Genomic DNA, 21625 nt, shown 5'->3' with positions numbered 1-21625 from the left:
GCATTCACCGTTTTCAAGCAGCAACACAGGAAAATGTCAAAGGAGCTACTGTGTATCTGGCTCCAATACTCTATGCAAGCCATCGTCTCTGTTCCTGGAGTTAATGCACCTTAATGACCACTATACCCAACTCCCTCCTCTTTCTTGGTAGATATTGTGTGGTACAACTATTACTGTCCTGTTCCATAAACTGATCGAATTATCAACCACAGTGACTGTTCTCATAACTTCCATCTACCTATACTCAGATACAACTTTAGAAGGCAGCGGCATTTGCCCTCAAAGGCGGATGCACACGAGCTTCCACGCCAAGCACTCTCGACTGACGTCGTGAGCTGGACAACCGGTGACCATGCCGACGGAGAACATGGCAGGCCGCGCTTCAGAATGGGCCGAGTCGCATCAGCGGCACTATTTCTTTAGTTGCATACGCAATCGGCCACCGCACTTCAGTCATCTGGGTGGGGCCTCTCCTGCCTTCATAAGTTGTACCCGACTGTAGTCCATTTCTCCATGCTTTGTTAGGTTATGAGTAACAACAAACTGTTCTTGGAAAAGATGCTACAAAAACAGTGACATGTGCGATGTTATGCAAGAACTCCGCTTAAAGGGCCCCTCACCAGGTCTGTCCATCTTGAGTTGACAAGAGCAGTGCATATAAAATTCACGCTAACAATCGTGTCTGCTAAGTATTACATCCCTGTGCGCCATGGAAAGAGCTTATATTTCAAACGAATTGCCGTTTGCCCTTCTCCTCGCGGGCATCGCATTCCGAACCGGAGAGCCAACATATATTGCACAAGTGCGCCTACGCACATGGCAGTGCTGTGACGGATAATTATTCAAGAGAACAGTAGTTATTTGTTTGATCTGTTGCTTCAATAGATGAATTAAAGTTTAGGGACATAATAAAGCTTACAAACAGAATGTCTGCGTGTTTTTGTTTTACACTTTCATACCATAGCAAGAGATAGGTACTTCCGTTTCGTCTGGGTGTTCCCATGTCGAGTAGTCGCGTGCGCAGAGAACGAAACTATTTCCTACCGTGCTACAGCGTACAATCATGCTCTGTGATCCACTTGCCTGTGCCTCAGTGTTTATGTAGCACTGACTTATACCGCTAGTCAGTTGTTCTCGTGCACAGTGCGCAAAATCATGCATTGTGTGAAATGAGACAAACACAACAGCACGCATGCAAGGCTGTCAGCGGAAGTGCACCACGCAGCAAAAAAAAAGATGATGATGATGTATGGGGTTTTATGGCGCAAGGGCCAGGTATGACCAAAGAGCGCCATGTCTGTGGTAATGAGTTTGCTGTGTAATTATGACTACTGTGAAATTAGTGTGACATGGCTGTAAAGGGGCCTTAAAATATGCACTCTAAAGTACATAAAATCTGTATAATAAAATTATGGCAATGACGTGTGACTTGTACTATGAACATTTAGATGCATATAAAAAGAATGATACAATAGGTAAAATACATCAGATTATAAGAAATGCTGGAGCACTACTACCTCCTTAGAGCCCTTGAAGCACAAGGGCCTGGAGGCATGTGCTATTCAAAACAATTATCGCAGCGGCATCCTCTGGAGCGAGGATGCTCTACGAATTTAATGGGCTTATAACGTGTAGAACTACATCCTTTAAGAAGTCGAGGACTACCTTGGTGTTAAATAGCGGTTCCTTACCAAGAAACATAGCCGGGTGTAGAGGGATGTAATTACGGTATGCAAGCGGAAAATGTTTCATTCTTTCAGGTTCGGCTTTCCGACACTCCAAGAGGACATGGAGGACGGTCAGCCTCTCACCGCATCTACCACAGGTTGGAGGTTCACTTCCAGTAAGTAGAAAATGATGGGTCCCAAATGTGTGTCCTATTCTGAGGCGACAGAATAGGACATCTGTTCGCCGACATTTTGTTGGGGAGGGCCAAAAACCTAACTGGGGCTTTATAACGTGCAGTTTCTTATTTGTTTGCGCGTCCCACGTGCACTGCCAGTGATTTCACAGTTTATTTCGTAAGAAAGGCCTCAGGTCTGTGACAGGCACCTCAGCGGTAGGGTTAACAGCTTGCGATGTGATTGGCGTGGCCATCTCGTCCGCGAGAATCTTACCTTCGATTCCCCTATGGCCAGGGACCCAGCATATTATGATTTTCTGGTTAGATGAGTACGCTTTACATAATACTGAATACAGTTCATTGAATACGGGATTTTTATGTTTGTAGAGTGACATTAAGGCCTTCACGACGCTTAGGGAGTCTGCATAGATCGCTGCTTTTGAAAGTTTTGATCTTCTTATATGCTTCACGGCAGAGAGTAATGTGTAGGCCTCGGCCGTAAAGATGCTTGTTTCCGGATGTAGTACATCGGATTCCGAGAAGGATGGGCCGACGGCTGCATAGGATACCCCGGCATTTGACTTCGAAGCGTCTGTGTAGAAATCTGTGCAGGAGTGTTTGTACTGAAGTTCTAGGAAATGCATTCTTATTTGGGCCTCAGGAGCGTGCTTTGTCACTTTTATAAAGGATATGTCACATTGTATCACCTGCCACTCCCAAGGAGGTAAGAGCTTGATTGTGTGCATTAAGCGATGCTCGAGGAGTGGGACATGCATTTCATTGCTAAGCTCCTTTACACGCAGCGAGCAAAAAAAAAAGAAGGCAGGGCCTATGATGTATGTGTCACGTGATCCTCTGGCACTAGCATGGGAGAATGCAAGGAAGGAATTTCACTTGCGGATGCTGGACGGGGGCAAGTGGAGAGAGAGTTATGTTGGCGTTGATGCTCGCCTCATGAAATAGTTGGTTTGTGGCACTAAAATATTCCTATCTCGGCTGTTAATGAACCAACCTGAAAAATTATAGCAGTATAATGCTTCTCAGAGGGCATGTAACAACTTGCAGTGTATAGCCAAAATTTGTTATGTGACCTGGTGAGGGACCCTGTAAGTTTGGCTGATGCTGCTTATTCCAACTAAATGCTCGCTTCCTAGCAGTTTCATAGAGACACAGCCTATCCAGGTTTAAGCTTGAAGTCAAAGAGGGCCTCCTATCACGGCATGTGCAGAATGTCTCATAGTTCAAAGAACAAGAAACGCATAAGTGCAGCACCGAGTGAAAGAGCTGCCGTGAAGCTGGATGTCATAGCCATCTTCGCTTATTTAGACAGTGTTGCCAGTGCAAATAACGGATTCTGGAGTTGCCAATAAGCATTTCATCCATAGGAGGATGGACAGCCAAAGAACTTTCATGTAGGTTACGAGTAAAGAGTGTATCCAACATATCATTACACTACCTGCAATTTAATAATGGCTACCATGAAATCTTTCAAGTGTCTTTCTGCCTTTTCAACAGTGTTGAGGAACACTCAATAAATCGCTTTATTATGGGATCTACTGCATCCATTATTATGGATACGATAATGCTCACTAATGAAAAATGTACTTAGAGTAGTCACCACTGTCAAATCCTAGTTACAAAAGCAACTTTGATAGTACAGAAGTACAACACAAAAACCACACACAACAACCGAAAACACAAGACAAGCACTTGTCCTTTATTTTTCATCAAATGTGGCTGTCTCACTGCAGTTTATATTACCAAGACGAACATCAACCAACTAGCCTGCCTGCCTCTCAGTCCTTCGGCAGTTTTTCAAAGAAAAGGATTGTACTCCACAGCAAAACAAAATGTGGAAAAAGAGCGTTTTAGGTCCCAACACAACTGCAAAAAGCAAGCATTCTGTACAAGCAACACAACTGCAAAAAGCAAGCAAACAGTGTGCATCAAGATACTGCTAAACTTATCTTTATACATAAAAGACAAAACATAGTGGATTGTGTAGACAAAATGGCACCGTGTAGACTACGCAGAGGGAAAAAAATGAACACAGAAGCGGGCAGGTCAAATGCCTTATTTACGCTATGAGCACTCAACTAGCCCAGCTGGCAGTTAACAATTCTAACTAAAAGCAGCTTGCCTAGAAGGAGCACATATTTAGCCTACCGTGGCTAACAAGCAGGTAAAAAAAAAAAGAAAAGTTGCCCATTCCAGGTGTAAGTACACACTGGGATCAAAATTATTTTTTCAAACTTCTTGCCCCTTGTCAAGTTGCATACTGCTGTATTTGCTGAAATGCCAGAAGTTGGTCCTTCAGCGTGACAAGTAACAAGGAATAGAATTAAAGGCAATGACAAGCTACAAAATATTGCCCACGAGTCTGACTTCATAACTTTTCATATGGAAATCAAGATGTTAACAAATATTTCCCAGCCTGCTGATTTAGTAAAAATCTATTAAGAAACTTCCCTGTTTCTTTTAACAAGCAATGCTATCCCTCATTCCTGCTTCATACCCACATATATTCAGTAAATGCAACAAACTGACTTTGGTAAACTATGGTCACAAATTTAGCATCTGTCGATTCTCATTAAGATTTGTTCAACTGCTCCTCACTCCATTGGGAAGTGGTCGCACACATACCAGACAGCACTGATGGAGTAACACCCCAACAACGTGCATTATTACGCAACATTTCGTATCCTGTTGAACTCTGCCAGATCTCGAGATATGAGCACAGTTACAGGAACCAAAGTAGACTTGATCGCGCCCCCCCCCCTCCCCTCCATGCACCTCTCCACTCCCTACTTTTTCTTTTAGTTTGTATTTGCTCTCTATGCTGTACGTCTAGCAGAATTAGGTTAAATGCGGTTGTCCTGCTTCTCATTCGCGATGCTTCGCTGCGAACTGCACTTATATGCGATTCGTGTTTCTCCGAAGGCAAGTCTAAATAACACGCTCTCCATCAAGTAAAATTAGTTTTTTACGCATATATTTTACGTCTGCCTAGAGTAGATTGCGCTGGTCGCTGTGTTTCACTAGGCAGTGAAAACCAAACGCAGGCTACAGCCACTGAAACAAGCTATACATTTGGACTGATACAGTAACCGTATCTGTGAATATGCCAGAGATCCAGTTACTAAGACAGCCTATACAACTGAAACACCTAGAGCGCGCCAGTGGTACACATACCTTAAATACTGGTAATGAGCAAGTCATACAACCGTAAAGATATGCCACGGATGCATACCTGGATGAAATCACATCGTTTCGAACGCACTTCACGCAACTAGAGCGAACGCTCACGAAAACACTGTCACACATCCGCACCCTATTTGTTAACGTAATTGCAGAGCTCCGTAATGGCGGTGCTTAATCGTGTTAGCGAAAAACGGTTAGCAGCCCTTCATGAATTACAACTTCGCAGCAAGGGGCTATTTAATGAACCTTCCTGAATTAGTCACGGCTCTAACATTTCTACGCTCTGACCAAAGCGGCTTACAACACAAGCAAACACTTCAGTTTCTACTGAAGCTACCACAACTGTTTAGAAGTCAAATATTTGCACCAGAGTGCAGATCGAAACACCCAAGAAATAGCAACAACGTCCACACAGCAAGAACTGAATTATTTGACAGCAAAAGCATAACTTCAGCGTGAATCAAACAGCAGTTATGGAAGTTATGCGCTAATAACAACACAAACAACGCAGTTCAAACGCGAAAATTAACGACTTGGAAAGTGCTTATACGAAGCGATAATAGTAACTATCACTTAACAGACTAAATGCAAGCAGCCTGACTTACCGCTTGAAACCATTAGTGCGAGAAAACCGATGGGTAACAGTCCCCAAATTTTCAATCTCGTTCGCATCTTCAGGCCACAAAAACCACCACCAACAGCAGCCATTTTGCCTTGGGTAGCAGCAACGGTCACGTGACAAACAAACAAACGTTCATGGACCAGACACGACAGTCTATGCTTCGAGTTAATAAAATAGTTAACGCTACCTTCAGTGCTGCTATCTTATTTTTTAAATATATTATATGCTTAAAAGGTGACGTCTTTGTCGAGTTTTCGGCTCCACGATTGCTTTCGGTGCATGTCATAGAGTTTATCACTATGACACCTAGAGGGAAATCTGGCGCCACCATCTATGGAAGTTTCCTGAGGAACGCTGTGCTGTCAGGGGCAATTATTTATTTATTTATTTATTTATTTATTTATTTATTTATTTATACAATACTGCAGGCCCAAATGGGAGATACATACAAACTGGGATACATAGCGCAAGAATGGCACAAGGAGGAAGCAGGAACACGGGACGAGCGCTCGTCCCGTGTTCCTGTTTCGTCCTTGTGTCATTCTTGCGCTATGTATCCCAGTTTGTATGTGCTCGTCCCGTATTCCTGCTTCGTCCTTGTGCCATTCTTGCGCTATGTATTCCAGCAACACGCCCAAACTTCTTCCCTGCCCGAATGGGGGCCCAAGCAGGAGGGGCAGAATACATAAATATTTACATATGCACGTATATATATATATATATATATATATATATATATATATATATATATATATATATATATATATATATATATATATATATATACACAAATGAAAAGGATATACAAAAGCAATATGCAGCATATGGAAATATCAGGAAAAAAAATGAAAGTGACGACTAAGATTAAGAGAAGGTACACTGAAGGAAGACAACTTGACAAACATTAGAACAGTATCACACGCATATATGAGCACTTGCAACCACTATGCCGCACGTGCGTCGTGCGGCATGTTATTAACTACCGTTCAAGCTGTCAAAATGTTAATGACCCCTGTTTGTTTTTTGTAAGTGCGTTCAGACGTTTGCGTACTATTGAAAGATATGGGAAGACTGTAAGACATCAAGATAAAAGGCTCCTAACAGCTATCAGTGTTCCCAACAAAACTGGCAGAATGGCAATTGCCGATTACAAAATTCCCGTCGAGAACCAGGAGAAGGTGACCACCGATCTAGCTTTTCGATGTCACCTTTTAAACAAAAGCTTTATGAATTTACAATATGAGCACGCATTTATAACTTGTGCCAGGTGTAACTAAAAATTACACCTGGCACGAGTTATAATAATGTGCTTGCTAGAATTTTACTTAAAATTAATACTAATAATAATAATAAATTAATAAATATTAAAATTAATAAGTCAAATATTTGCACCAGAGTGCAGATCGAAACACCCAAGAAATAGCAACAACGTCCACACAGCAAGAACTGAATTATTTGACAGCAAAAGCATAACTTCAGCGTGAATCAAACAGCAGTTATGGAAGTTATGCGCTAATAACAACACAAACAACGCAGTTCAAACGCGAAAATTAACGACTAGTAACGACAATGACGTAGTTCTTTTTATACAATACTTAGACAATTAATTATTCATACCTTCAGCAGTAGACACTTTAAATCCCATCTGCAAGATACTTGTTTCATTTTATTTTAATTTAGTTTCAAAAAATGATAACAGTTATTTTACCGCCCGATTCATGGCCGATCCCCCAGTGTGGGTTGTGCCATTTCACATGGCAACACGAACAAGAACAAAATCGAAGATGGTTACGGTCTTCCTATATTGCCTATACCATTATAATTCTAAAGCTCGGCTCTTTGGCGCCCGTTCCGGGGTTTAGCGTCGCCGTCCCTCGGCGTAAACACGCGAACGCGCTGGTGCCACTGCTCGCCGCCTTCGTCGTCGTCGTCTGCTTTCACAGCTGCCTTCGACCGCACTCATCATGCCAGCGTTACCATACTGCGCCTCCCTCTGCAAAGGCGCTGACGGCACTGGACCACTGCCACTCAGTGCGGTGGTTTCGGTGTCAAATTCTTTGTCTCAATATATCGCGGAATGAAAACATAATAATAATAATAATATTTGGGGTTTTACGTGCCAAAACCACTTTCTGATTATGAGGCACGCCGTAGTGGAGGACTCCGGAAATTTTGACCACCTGGGGTTCTTTAACGTGCACCTAAATCTAAGCACACGGGTGTTTTCGCATTTCGCCCCCATCGAAATGCGGCCGCCGTGGCCGGGATTCGATCCCGCGACCTCGTGCTCAGCAGCCCAACACCATAGCCACTGAGCAACCACGGCGGGTGGAATGAAAACATGTACGCAGCTGTGCTCAAATGTCGTATTCAGGAGTATCGTAATAGTCGGACATTTTTCCATTCCATTTCATTCTGACTTGATCAACGACTCTTCCTTTTATTTCTTTTAAAAGTATGAGAGCCCATTCACCTTCTTTCACTTCTTCATTATTGTTTAATCTTTTATTCGCAGTTCTACATTTTCGAGTTCAATTTTCTTAATTCATTAGCTGTGCGTGCAACCACCAGAGCCTCGACCCATCCCCCATAGGTAGTGGTAGCCATATATTGAAGGCGCATCATCATCATCATCATCATCATCTTCATCATCATCGAAGTTGTCGTCGTCGTCATCATCATCCTCATCATTATCACTGCTGCATTCCATTCTTTTCTGCACGAGACTTCTCGCAAGAACGCGTTCCGCCTCTGGAGAGGACAATGACGACTTGTGCGTTATTCTTCTGGGTTAGCGCAAGGTCCATCGCCGCCGCTCGAGCTGCCTTAGACCTGTAGCTGCTGGCGCCTCTACAGCTGCAGCTTAACGCTAGTATTTTCGGCTCCTCCCGAAGTTTTTATGCTGCCGTGTTCCCTCCGCAGATGTGCTGCAGACTCCATGGTTGCCCTCTCTCAAGTCTTCGTCGTCCCAGCCAGAATGCGAAGCATGGTTGGCCTTGCTCCAGCCCTAGTCTGTTGCCGCAACTATTGAGCAGCCAACTGTTACAAAACGAAAGACAGCGCGGCGCACCAGGCACCCGTGGGCTTGGAGGTTGCCAACGCCACCGCTTTGCGCCGCGGCCACGATCCAGCTCAAAGTCACCAGTCGTGAGAGCTGTCAACGCTTCAGCCACGAAGCCTCCGCAGTATTGTGCCACCATCGCTTAGATTGCATAGGTGAAGTCCCTCACCACGAGCGGTAGCTAGTGGTGAAACCTTGGTGCGTCGTGTTCGTTGAAGGGTGACTTTCACCGGTTGCCGTGGTGTGTGTTCTCGGTAAGAAACCTCACCCGTCTGCGACCCGTGGTCAGCCTGCTCGGCCTAACGGTTCTGGCTGCGCTCGCCCCGTCCGCGGAGTACTGGAGCAACCCATACCTGCTCGTCCAACATCAAATCTATGGGGAAACACCACGAGGGGCTCACCAAGGGCCGTCCAAGCGGGTCGCTAGCAAGCTGCGAAAGGACGACGAGGAATTACTCGACTTCATCAAGGACTACCTGTTGAAGCGGGGCGGCGAGGCAAAGCTGAACAATCGCACTGGAAACGGCCGGGCGCAGTTCGTCGGCGTCGACACCGGTAGTGCCAGAGGCAGCGCGAACGGGCCGGCGGCTTCGGGTGGCGCGGTCGACGCCAAGGACAGCGGCCAGTCCGACAAGCGGTACACGATCCACATCATCATGTTCCAACTGCTGAATGTCAGCCATCCTGCCATCGCTGCCGGGGCTAGAAAGCACGGGCGTTCGCGATGCACAAGAAGGGCGACTACGCGCCCCAGGAGCCATGCCACAGAGCGCACCACGCGAACGGCAGCAGCGGCGAGTCACCCGCGGGCGATCGCAGCGACAACGCCACGCTATTCGCGCGACAATGGAGTGGCCGGTCCAGCGTCGTGTACAGGACGGCTCACCCGACACACGTGACCTTCGCTCGCACGGATTCTCCGGGTTCGCCACCGCGGATGACTGCTGCTGTTGCTGCAGACAACTGCGACCAGCCCGAAACGGCCAGGAGAACCACCACCACCAAGAGACGCACCACTAATAGCACGACAACTACAACGACGACAAAGAGGACCACGACGACGCCAAAGCCGACGACGACGGCCACCACCATGAGTACGACGACGTGCCCACCGACCACGGTGGCCGTGGTTGGCTGCGAGCGACCGCCACCGCCGCCCACAACGAAGCGGACCACTACGTCAACTACGACGACTACAACTCAGAAGCCCTATCTGCACGGCCAACCGTACATTGTCATCAAACTGCGCGACGTGACAGGAACCGGTAGCGTGCCGGTTGATCGAATCTTGCCGCAGGCGTACCTGCGGCAGCTGCTTGCCAACAGCACGAACCCAGACAGAGTGCAGCTGACACGGAATATATGTCGTCGTGTCTGCCAGAATATCGCTTTTGGATGCGCGGAAGCTCGTCGGAAGCGGCTGGTGACGGTGCGAGTGGCGGCGCATCGGGCTCCCAACTCAAAAACAAGAAGCTGCGGCAGCAGGAGGAACCGCATTCTCGTTCGCGACGAGTGCCGGCGTACGCGGCCGAGACGGCGGCGCTCAAGCGCGAGGTAGCGGGCAACCTGATGCGCCTGCTACGCGCCATCCGGGCACTGGACGCCATCGCGCAGAAACCTCAGCATGATGAGCAGCAGCAGGAGGAGGAGGAGGTCCAAGAACAGGAACCGGAGTCCGAGTCCGAGCAGCAGGATTCCTTCGAACTGGTGGCACCCGACACGGCGGGGCAGATCGACCAGCTCCTCAGGCGTCGGGACAAGTCGCAACGGCTCAGGTTGCCGAAAAAGTGGACCACCGAGTACCCTGACGAGCTGAAAGAGAACCAAGCCGAGGAGTGCGACCTGCACCAGTTCAGCATCCTGCTCAAAAACGCGCTTGACAAGCTGAGCGTCTCGCCTGACGCCAAGACCAGGACGACGACGGCCAAGCCCCACAAGGCCGCCGTCTACAGATAGTGGCTAGGCCTCCGAGACGCGCGTGCCTGCTGCGATCTCCGCCTATGGACGGGTCTTATTTCACCAGGCCCAGCAAGTGCGCACTTCGTAGTTGCCTATAGCGCTGCTGCTAAACTTGCGTTAGCGTGTACTGGTTAGTGCCTGCTCTACCTAAAACTGAAGCTTAAGGGTGTGGGGACTACGCATTTCTGGTGAGCATGCGTGGGGACACAGTAAGTGTGTGGACTCAGCGAGCCTGCCACTCTGCTGGTTATGAATCATGCATGGTGGCTCTTGTTTGGGTGGATAACGGTGCCACCTGACTCGTTCAGATAGTGTCATCTAAGTACCTGTCCAGCCTCGCGGCGCATCGTTATATTATTAGTTTCTTTTTTTTTATATCGTGCCATTCAGGGGCTGATGCCACAGCGTCATGTGATCGGCGTCACGATGTCATGAGAATAGCCTATTCGCACACTGCTGCGCTTAGGGGTAGCCTTGGGACGGCCTGCGATCTTTGATCGCCGTGTGTTCTAAGCGACGCTGACTGATTCTCTACCGCTACAGCTTGATGTTTTTGTTTTTGCCTTTTTATCTTTATAGTTTAAGTGTAAGCGTTAATTTCTGTAAATAAATGTTAACGAATTGTCGTTCATATTGTGTTCGAGAGTGTTGAACCTGGAAATTATTTTCCCGGGGTCCTCTGTAATACACAGAAACTACAATTTTAATCGCATTCGCCCGAGTATTTAGATGATTTAGCTGTTTCAAAGCGAATCAAGTAAAATAAAGGATTCGATGCACAATGCTGTCAACGTTCATAGGAGTGGCCGACAAAAGAAAGATCCCTCACGGGTTATATATATCCTTATTACCTAAAATTTGCTAGCATACTTTTCAATCGTCAAATGTTAGGCTGCCTGTGCCAAGTGGGTGTTTGTGGTTTGTAGTAAGCTCATAACAATTCAACTTTTAAGCAGAATAAAAAGCCTCATTTAAAGTACGATTGCGCGAAGAATTTTGCTCCACCTTGCTCAAACAACCGAAACCATGCGTGTCATGAGCGCCCATAAGTGCGCCTAAAGCGACGCTAAAGAAGATAACAAGTCGTGCCAGATTGAAAAATTGGGTTTCCGTAATAAGCAGTTTGTTATTCCCTGGGAGGACAGAGCATTTGGAACCGAAAAAATGACGGAAATAAAAAATTGGGATGGCGCGCCCTATTAGATACTAATACATTTCATGTGATGTCATCACTGGCTGATTCATAGAGAGCAACAGAGGGTAAGGGCACGTAAGGTTTACGTCAACTCGTCCCATTCACATTGAGGAGCAGCAGGTCGAAAGTTTCTCCGCAACAAAGTCGTATATTGGCACACAGAACACCATGAAAGACTTCTACGCGAATAATCTACCGATTAACCTTGGCTTAATAATTTCCTTTAGTGTCCTTTTAAGTTTACTCCACCCTTTGGCATGATGTGGCGCCTATTGAAATGATTCCTATGTCCCATATTCCGTTTGTCTAAACACTTATGTGGATTGTCCAGGATCCTGTAAGTAAGCCCGTTTGTTTACACAGAAAGCCATGTGACACTGTAAGTATATGGTTCGGGGCACAAGGGTCTTTATTGCCAGAGCAATTATATGGACATCCCAAGCGCATTCTTGCCGTCGGCGCCACTGTCTCCGCCGTCGCCGTGATGTTCCGTCAAGGTCCACGGTCGATAACACCGCCGCGCGCTTTATGTTGTTTCTGCGAGTGAAAGCGTGCGAGGGTGAACCGTCGATCGCAGCTCAAATTCGCGCGCGCAAGGGAGCAAAGCGGGGAGGAAGTGCGCCGTCTTCCGTCGCACGCAAGGTACGGGGGGGGGGGGGTGAAGGGGCGTTGTACTTCGGCAACAACGTGCGGCCGTGCGCGGTCGCCCGAGGTTTATATTTTTCACTTTTCATTAATTATACCCTCAAGGCCTGTCAAGACGTTACAGAGCGGAGGGGGATCGGGGAGTGATTAGAAAAGAAAATACAGCATAAAACGCATAATTTGACAAATAATTCAGTAGGAATACAATGAGTCGGGAAAAAAGAAGCTATTACAAAATAAATACAAGATATACAGGAACATGAAACCGCGTTCTCCTAAGTAATGTTGTCTAAGGCATCACGAAGCAAGGAACTATCGCTGGTGAATGCAATGTTTGCGGGGAGGCCGTTCCACTCTAGTGACTTCCGAGGTATGAATGGCTGGGAAGATGTATCTGGACTGCAAGAAGGAGCGTGAACCTTGTAAGAATGATCTATGCGACGGGATGCGTAGTGTGGGGCATGAATGAATACATCATGCAGTGTTGTACTATGAAAAATTTTGTGAAATAATGATAAACGGCAAACTTCGAGCTGCAAGATATGGAAGAGAAAAGCCAGTTTTTATGGCTCTTGCGCTGGCACTTCTAATTCGAAAGAATAAAACGAGCAGCGTTATTCTGAACAAATTATAACGTGTTAAGTTTATGTTATTGGGGTCCCAGACTGCTGTAGCATAATCTAATTTCGTATGTATTAATGTTTTATAAAGCAACAATTTTAGAGAGTCTGGAGCCTTAAAAAGTGTCGTCTTAAGTAACCAAGAGCGCAGTTAGCATTGTTCTACATTATTAATGTGAGTTTCCCAGGTAAGGTTGAATTCGATGTGAATTCCTAAGTACTTGTAGGAGTTTACTTGTTCTAAAGGAAGGTTACTTAAATAGTATACATAATTGGAGTTAGCTATCCTAGATACATACATAGCTTTACACTTAACATTTAATTCCATTAGCCTTATACTGCACCAGTTAGATATTATATCTAGGTCGGATTGAAGACGGTAAGTATCACAATCTGTAGTAATTTCTCTAAAGAAAGCACAATCATCAGCGAAGAGATGAATATTAAAAGTAACTTGCGAACGAATGTCGTTAATATAGATTAAGAACAACAAAGGACCGAGAACCGATCCTTGGGGCACTCCGGAGGCAATGGAGCACATCGGTGAATTGTAGCCTTTAGCAGTAACGTATTGTGAGCAATTAACAAGAAAGAATTCGATCCGTTTTAAATGATTAGCATAAATATTGAAATGAGTTAGTTTGTGGATTAGAAGATTGTGACAGACTTTATCGAATGCTTTTGAAGGTCTAAAAACAGTCAGCGCATGATGAGTGACCAAGAATTCGATGCAACTGATCAGTGAAAGTTACGAGTTGAGTCTCATATGTGTATGATTTCCTAAAGCCATATTGGGCAGGTAAAAAAATTCATTGCCTTCAAGAAAGTCGACGAGGCTTTTGAAAACAATGTGTTCTAGCAGTTTGCAGCACGTTCTGGTAAGTGAGGAGGGGCGAAGTATATAGTTGCTGAGTTTCTATTACCAGATTTTGGGAGAGGAACCGCCTTTCCAACCTTCCATTGACGAGGCAAAGCGCCTGTGTTGAGGGACTGCTGAAAAGTTTTGGTTGGGTTAATATACCTGTACGCAGAAGTGTTAAGAACTTAGTGTTAGTTGAGTCGAAGCCAGATGAAGAATTGTAGTCAAGCTTGTCAATAAGAGCTGCCTGATAATATTGTTACATGTGGAAAGACACAGACGAAAGATGCTATATACACGCTATTTATACTGGAGCCAGGCAGCCAGGCTGACACTCGCTCGTGCCAAGGGCACCGACCAACTTCGTCGTTCACGCGGCGGCTCGTCTCTTGAGCATCGCTCAATGATATCGTAATATCTTGAAACCGATCTGCTTTGGTAGTAGAGTCTATAGGTGGACCGACGGCTAGTAGCTTTGCGTGTGCTGTGTTCTCACCGCAAAGTTTGCGTTGAAGCGATAGACAGCACGAAGGTCACTTCGCTCGCTGCTGCTGTCACACTTCCTCACGCCAGCCTTTTGACAGCGAGTGTCCGCGGTCATCGGAAGGTATATGTGTGCATGTTTGCCTGTGCGTGCTGACACCATGCTTGTTAATTTAATCAGTAAGCGAGTGTTTACAAGTTTATACGGCCGATAAAACTACTATCGTTACTTCGTATGGCTGTCTACTAATTTTCTATAGTAATAGATGCTTCGCCTTCCGGGCGAGCTGCGACTTTTTTCTCCTTCTTTTTTTTAAGGTTGTGGGAAATCACGTACAGCCTCCCACTTTTTTATGCATATTGTGCAAGTACACTATATGTTCTGGCCGTGCGTCGTCCTGAAAGGGGACAGCGTAGCACAAGACGCTTGCACTGGAGAGTGCTTTGGGCGCCTCTGCGTACTTCTGGCGGTTTCGCCGATTATCGCCGCTACAAGACGCTAAAATGGCGCGTGATCGACGCTTGGATGACATAGTTAAATATGCGGGAGTATTGGGTTTCGGTCACATCGCAGATGCCGGAGTGCCGCCGATGCACTCGTCCGGCGGAGACTTCGTTTACACGAACTCGATGCGAACGAGTGGAGTCAGATTTAGTCGGGTTGGGTCACTACGTGTTCGTGCATTTCGCTGAACGCGTGAGTGAGTCAACCCACCTCCTGTAGGCGAGTCGAGCCACGCTTCTCCCGACGCTGGTCGGAGGCTACGTTCTTCCGCGCCGATAAAACAGCCGATATAGCCAGTGGCGTAGTAAGGATGGGGGCAGGTACCAGTTGGGGGGGGGGGGCGTCATATATGTCTGAAGATCCCCCTCTCTCCGCCGTCTTGACTGGACCAGCAGCCCGAGTTCATGCACCCGATGTAGCAGATGTCTATTGCCGCACAATGGTCCGCGCAGCAGCTTTTGTCAACATCCTACGTAATAATTGCACGAATGTTCGGGCTAAACAATTTAATTCGCCAAGTGGTCGCTAAACTACTCGCGTCAGCGGAACGTTTCATGTGTGGTGCGCTCTTGCGGTGTGCCCATGCTCGGAGCGGGTCGTCGCTAAACATATACATTCTGGAGATGTGGCTCTTGGGTCCCTCTTCCGTTCAGTCCGCGCTATCTTAAGATAGGATGCCTTAAATAACTTTAATTAGGAATTATAGAGGAAACATTGCAATTCAAGAATTGAGGATCTCAAGTCATGTTATTAACTGGAAAAAAGCTTCTTTAAACAAAATCGTCTTGGGTGCTAAAGCCTGCAGTATACTTTGGCACTGCGGGTGGCCCGGTATAGCAGTAGCGGAAGAAATAAATATTGAACAGAGACGTCGATCTCCTACACTCTTAGACAAAGGTACACCCTTTGGAGTGTATATTTGCCACACAACCATAATCGGCATCTGTCTTGCCCGCATTTCCTTTCTTGAAAACGCTGCGCTGGTTACTTTCCTGTCGGGAGTGCTATGTCATGCACAGCATGCTGATAACGCGCATGCCGTTCGTTACTGGAAAGTACCGGACTCGCCGCGTTAAAGAAAGGAAATGCGGACAAGAGAGATGAGAATTACTGTTGTGTGGCAAATATACACTCCAAAGGGTGCAACTCTTTTAGAGCGTAGAGTGTATCCTCTTCATTCATTCCCAAAAAATTACACCATTTGGCGCTTATTTTGTCCCACAACGTAATGGTCATCTGCCTTCGCCGCATTTGCTTTCTTTAACGCTGGAAGCCCGGTACTGCCAATTCACGAACGGCTGGCGCCTTATCAGCGTGACACAGCATTCTCGACAGGAAAGTAGCGAACGCTGCTAGGAACGGCCTGCACAGGTGCCGATATGCAAAGTTTTCTCAGCCAGCTGCAGCTGCGAGCGTGGCGAGCTTCCCCGAAGAGACCATGGAAGCCTCCACCACCTGCCGCGGTGACTCGTTTCGAAGGGACGACGATGTGCCGCGTCAACCGCCCCTCGGCGCCGCTATGACTAAGCGCGGTCGGCGGTCCAAGCATTGTTCATGAATTCGCCGTGTCCGCTGTTTGAAGCAAGGGAGCCCCTGAAAGATATTTTGCGCGGCCGTCTCACGGGGCTTAGAAGTCAAGGACGGACGCAGTGGCCATTGTCTGCGGGGTCAACACTGGGCTTGGCACACAGGCGCCTGCCCGTGCCAAGCCCCAGTGTCTTCAAGAACCCCCTCACCTCGGCGTGGTCAGTAAAACCTTTGTGGAAGTGTGTGTAACCCTCCTCCAAAAAGGCGGGTCGACTACGATGACGTTGGACGCTACAAATTGGCGCTGAACTGTCGTTTTCCCACACCTAGGGATCAAGGGAGGTGGGAGTGTTTATAAGCAGCTGTTGTGCGGCTGCTGAGTATGCATTCCTCTTACAGCCATGTTAAACTGATGAACTGTAACGTTCTCATGTAAATACTGTGAATATAAATGCTATATTCCTCGTTCTCGATAACAACAGGTATCTCCCCTCAACAACCTCCTCAGCGTGGATAAGTTGAACGATGGCATGGGCCGGCTACCATATATTTCATGCCCGACTCCGAACTTTACAACTGGTTGCCAGCAGTGGGATTGACCTCCCAAACATTACAACTGGCTGACAGTGGTGAGACGAACTTTGCGACGTGGTGCTGCGTCTGCGGTGAGTGCTTGGTTCTTGCTTTGACTCTCTAGGCTGCATTTTGTGGTTGTTCTGTTTAGAACAGTAGGGAAGCTAGATTGTTGATCGTTAGCTAGGTTGTGTTTTCCTAGGTAGGTTTAGCGAGCAGGACCAAGGCAGTAAAGCAGCAATCATGGAGTTAAGGGCACTGCTGAGAGACGAGTTGTTGATTGTTGGTGAGGAAGTGGGCCTAGAGGTACGCAAGGAAATGCTAAAATCGGAATTATTGCAGCTAATTTCCGAACAGGCCAGTGAGGAAGACATTGAAATTGGGTTACAACTTTTTAGGAAAAGAGAATAATGGGAAAGAGAGGAACGCGAGAAAGATCGCGAGTTAAGAAAAATGCAACTTGAACTTGAAAGCAAACGTTTGGAGTTGTCTCAAAGAAGTGAAGGGGCTCTGGGACGATCAAGTGAGGCAGAATCATACCGCATGGACAGGCTGTTAAAGCCATTTGAGGTCGGGAACGACATAGCTAGACTTGTTCCTAGGGAATTTTGAAAGGACTTGCGAGAAGATGAACTTCGGTCTGAGTACATGACCACAGCAGTTGCTGTCTATGTTGCCGTGTGAGGCTGCGAAAGTAATCGCCAGACTCAGTGCGCAGGATGCATATGATTATGCGAAAGTTAAGGCTAGTCTTTTGAAAAGGCACCTCCTTTCAGCCGAAGCTTTTCGGCAGAGGTTTAAAAGCACAGGCAAGAAGGATAGCGAGGGATATCCCGGAGTTTGCATATAGCTTAAAGGCAAACCTAGTTGAGTGGCTGAAAAGCGCGGAAGTGTACGACAGCAGAGACATGATCATTGAATGCATATGTCTAGAGCAGTTGTACAAAAGCAGCCCCCAAGCTGTGAAACTGTGGGTGCAAGACAGAGGGAATGTAAACACTCTGGAAAGGGCGGCTGAATTGACGGTTTGCAAAAATACTGTTGCGCATGCGCGAACACGGCTGTCACGAGCGCCCTCTACATGGTTAGGTACAAGAAGCAGACGAACAACCAATGCAGCTATAGCGCGCTATGAGACGACGGTTTGTGGTGGTTTTGATCGCGGTATTTTCGTGAAAGGGACGGCTCGTTGTGTTGCGTATTGTGCACAAAGTGTTTCACTAGCAAACGGAGCACGAGTTTATTTCGGTTTCCGTCCGAGAAGAGCTATCCGGCGAGGAAAGCAGCATGGATAAGCGACGGCCGGAGATGCCATCACAGCACACAACTTACTCGTTCCTCGCAGAGCCGGTTCTCATCGCGCTATTTGCTGCTACTGAATTGTCATATGCCAGCGCTGCGAGCTTATTTCGGCCTGCAAGCCCCTTAAACGCAGCCGCATTTTGCCGGAATAGGGAAAGTTCAAGATGGACGAGGACGGACAGCGCTTGCGAACGCGTAGTGGTGTCACTCAGTTGTCGCTGACATGTTATCATACTAAACATTACAAAGTGATGTCGAAAGTGCGCCTCATATGACAATCAGCGCCTAGTACTACGCCACTGAAGTGATCGAAACACACCATTCGAGGGCAGTTGGTGTGACCGACGGGCAGCGCGGAGCGACCACCGTGCGACGGAGTTCGCCTGGTTTGCTCTTTTCTGCCGACGGTGTACAGATAGCCAAATGTATTTCTTATTTAGCCTTTTAATATTGATGCATGAGTTAGAGCTCGCAAAAAACTATGCGTTCAATTCCTAGCAGAAGCTTCTTCGTAACCGGTGACACCCACGGCCAGCGAGCGAGGTCTACCGTCTTCATCGATGGCAATTAGTGCGTATACAGTCGAGAAAACGGCGCGTCGTTTGAGACATTCCCGTATTTGCCGTGCGCGAAAAAAGGACCGTCGTAACAAGTCAAACAGCTCCGTGAAAGTTTGCTTTGTTCCAGATGGGCCATATTAGTAGGATAAACTCTCCTAAGCGGAACATCACGCTCGGCGCGCTGACTTTGTCGGCAGCCGCCGATCGCTCGAGCCGGCAGGCCTAGCTCCCGGTTGTCGAAGCAGCAGCCGACGGCGCTTGTAATGAAAACGGAGCGGGCCATGAAGTGTTTATTTTCGGGAGTATTTTAGCGTCTGCACGATTATGTCGCGGTTAAATGAACGCAGAGTTGGTTTTCTCTATACTCTGTCGGCAGCAAAGAGCAAATAAGGCTAGCAGCCTTGCACGGTGGTCGCTGCGCGCGGCCAGTCTGCGAAACCAAGTGTGGACACTCGGCGACACATCGGCAGTGTGTTTCGACGACGCGCACTCCGCTCTTCGTTGAAAGAGTACATGTCGCTCGCATCAGTCCCGTGCTGGTATCAGCAGCCCCCAATATACGATATTTTTAACGTAATCGTCCTTCAGTGCCGAGCCTCGATGAGCCTGGCGAATAGTGGCAATTATAGAAAGCAGATATTGCCACACGCGATCAGTTTGAGTGGTACGCTTGCAGAAGTCGGAGGTCTATGACATGTACGAAAACTGGAACGGCGTCTTCAATTATTTTTGACGTCATGAACACAAGCGGTTGCCGCGGCAGAGGCCAGGCAGCAGCCGAGAAGCGAAACTCGCTCTCTAACCACATACTCTCGCACGCAGAGCACTGTAGCTTTGCCTGTTGTGCGCCAGGTGGCGCTCACTATTTTGCAAACCGTCCATTAGCTGAAGAGTACGCAACGCGTAGAAAGCTGAACGCCGACGACGGAAATTGGGACAGTCGAAATGAACCGCGGAAACCATTTCCGTTCAAAAGGGGTTCGCAGACTAAACGACCGGACCCTGTAGACGTGGAGGAAAAGCCTTCAGAAAAGAGCGAGGAGAAATCAAACGGGGAAACAGTACCAAAAGAGCAGAAAAGAAAATTCGAATCTTTCAGACCGATCCACTGCTATAAGTGCCACAAACTGGGACATATCGCTGTAAACTGCGGGATGCCTAGCGTAGTTTTCTCCTACGTGGATGAAAAAGACGAGGATATACCCGCCGTGGTTGCTCAGTGGCTATGGTGTTAGGCTGCTGAGCACAAGGTCGCGGGATCGAATCCCGGCCATGGCGGCCGCATTTCGATGGGGGCGAAATGCGAAAACACCCGTGTACTTAGATTTAGGTGCACGTTAAAAAAAACCCCGGTGGTCGAAATTTCCGGAGCCCTCCACTACGGCGTGCCTCATAATCAGGAAGTGGTTTTCGCAAGTAAAACCCCATTTTTTTTTTAAAAAGACGAGGATATGAAACTTTCAAGCCCATATCTTCACGACCTGCATGTTAATGGTAAACCATGCCGGGTGCTGCGGGACAGTGCCGCCACTATGGACATTGTCCATCCGTCTTACGTGATGGTACATGACTTCACGGGAGAAGTAACATGGATCAAACAGGTTGTAGAGGAACGCAGCGTGTGTCTGCCCATGGTCAAAGTGAAAATCAGTGGACCGTTCGGGGAGCTAGTGACCGAGGCTGCAGTTTCCAAATTTTTGTCGCTGCCGTACCCTTACATTTTTTCGAATCGTTCGGATCAGTTACTACTTGACAAAGGGCTTAAACTGGGAGAGGGCGTAGTACAGGCGCTGACGCGAGGCCAAGCTCGCAAAATCGCTTCGCTCTCGGCTGAAAATGCACAAGCTGCCCCAGCGGAAGCAGCAAAAGAGGTAACTTCGGTAACCGAATCCGAGCTAGGCTCGAGGGACAGAAAAATGGTTGAGGAAAGCATGCCAGCTGACCAGCTCAATGCGAGCGTATCACTAGGGTGTCCAAGTTCCCGCCTGCAGGAAGCGCCAGCAAGCTAGACGGGGTCGTTATTATCACCGGCATCCAAGAACTTTGATCAGCTTTTATGTGTGGACAAAGCGTCACTGGCAGCCGAGCAAAAGAATGATGATAGCTTAGCTAAATTACGTCACACAGCTAAAGAAGACATTGCTACGCGCAACGTGACGATACATGAGAGAGGAGGATTGCTGTATCGGCACTACAGAGACCGAAAGGGCAGGATTCTAGATAAGTTAGCCGTACCTACTAACTACAGGGAGGACATTTTGAGTCTCTGTCATGGAAATGGGTGGCCCGGCCACCTAGGCATAAACAAATCAAAGGAAAGATTGCCTATGGAATACTACTGGCCTGGCTGTTTCAAAGACGTAGAAAATTTTGTAAGCTCATGCGACGCCTGCCAGCGCTTGAGTAAACCAGGAGAAACATGGAAAGCTCCACTAAAGGTAGTGCCCTTAATAACAGAACCTTTCAGACAACTTGTGATAGACATGGTAGGGCCTCTACCAATAACAAAATCGGGTTACAGGTACTTGTTTACCATGCTGTGTCCGGCTACAAAGTTTCCAGAAGCAAACCCCTGAGAGAGCTCAGCTGCACCGTAGTAGACAAGCTTTTGACAGTATTTGCACGAGTTGGGTTTCCAGCCGAAATTCAGGCGGATCAAATGTCAGTATT

At 47.3% G+C, this 21625-nt stretch overlaps 1 protein-coding gene across 1 annotated transcript in view; it reads right to left on the bottom strand.

The window, feature by feature from the left end:
- Positions 1–5777, bottom strand: part of tkv (serine/threonine receptor kinase thickveins) — a 79748-nt gene extending 73971 nt beyond the window's left edge. The window contains exon 1 of the mRNA XM_075696307.1: positions 5650–5777. Within this exon, the coding sequence (XP_075552422.1) occupies positions 5650–5752 (103 nt within the window). The 5' untranslated portion in view covers positions 5753–5777. The remainder of the gene's footprint in view (positions 1–5649) is intronic.
- Positions 5778–21625: the final 15848 nt, after the last annotated feature.

The sequence above is a fragment of the Dermacentor variabilis genome, chromosome 1 (assembly GCF_050947875.1).
Source record: "Dermacentor variabilis isolate Ectoservices chromosome 1, ASM5094787v1, whole genome shotgun sequence".
Classification (NCBI taxonomy): Eukaryota; Metazoa; Arthropoda; class Arachnida; order Ixodida; family Ixodidae; genus Dermacentor; species Dermacentor variabilis.
The sequence above is the reverse complement of the archived record's forward strand: the minus strand, read 5'-3'. Positions and strand labels throughout refer to the sequence as shown.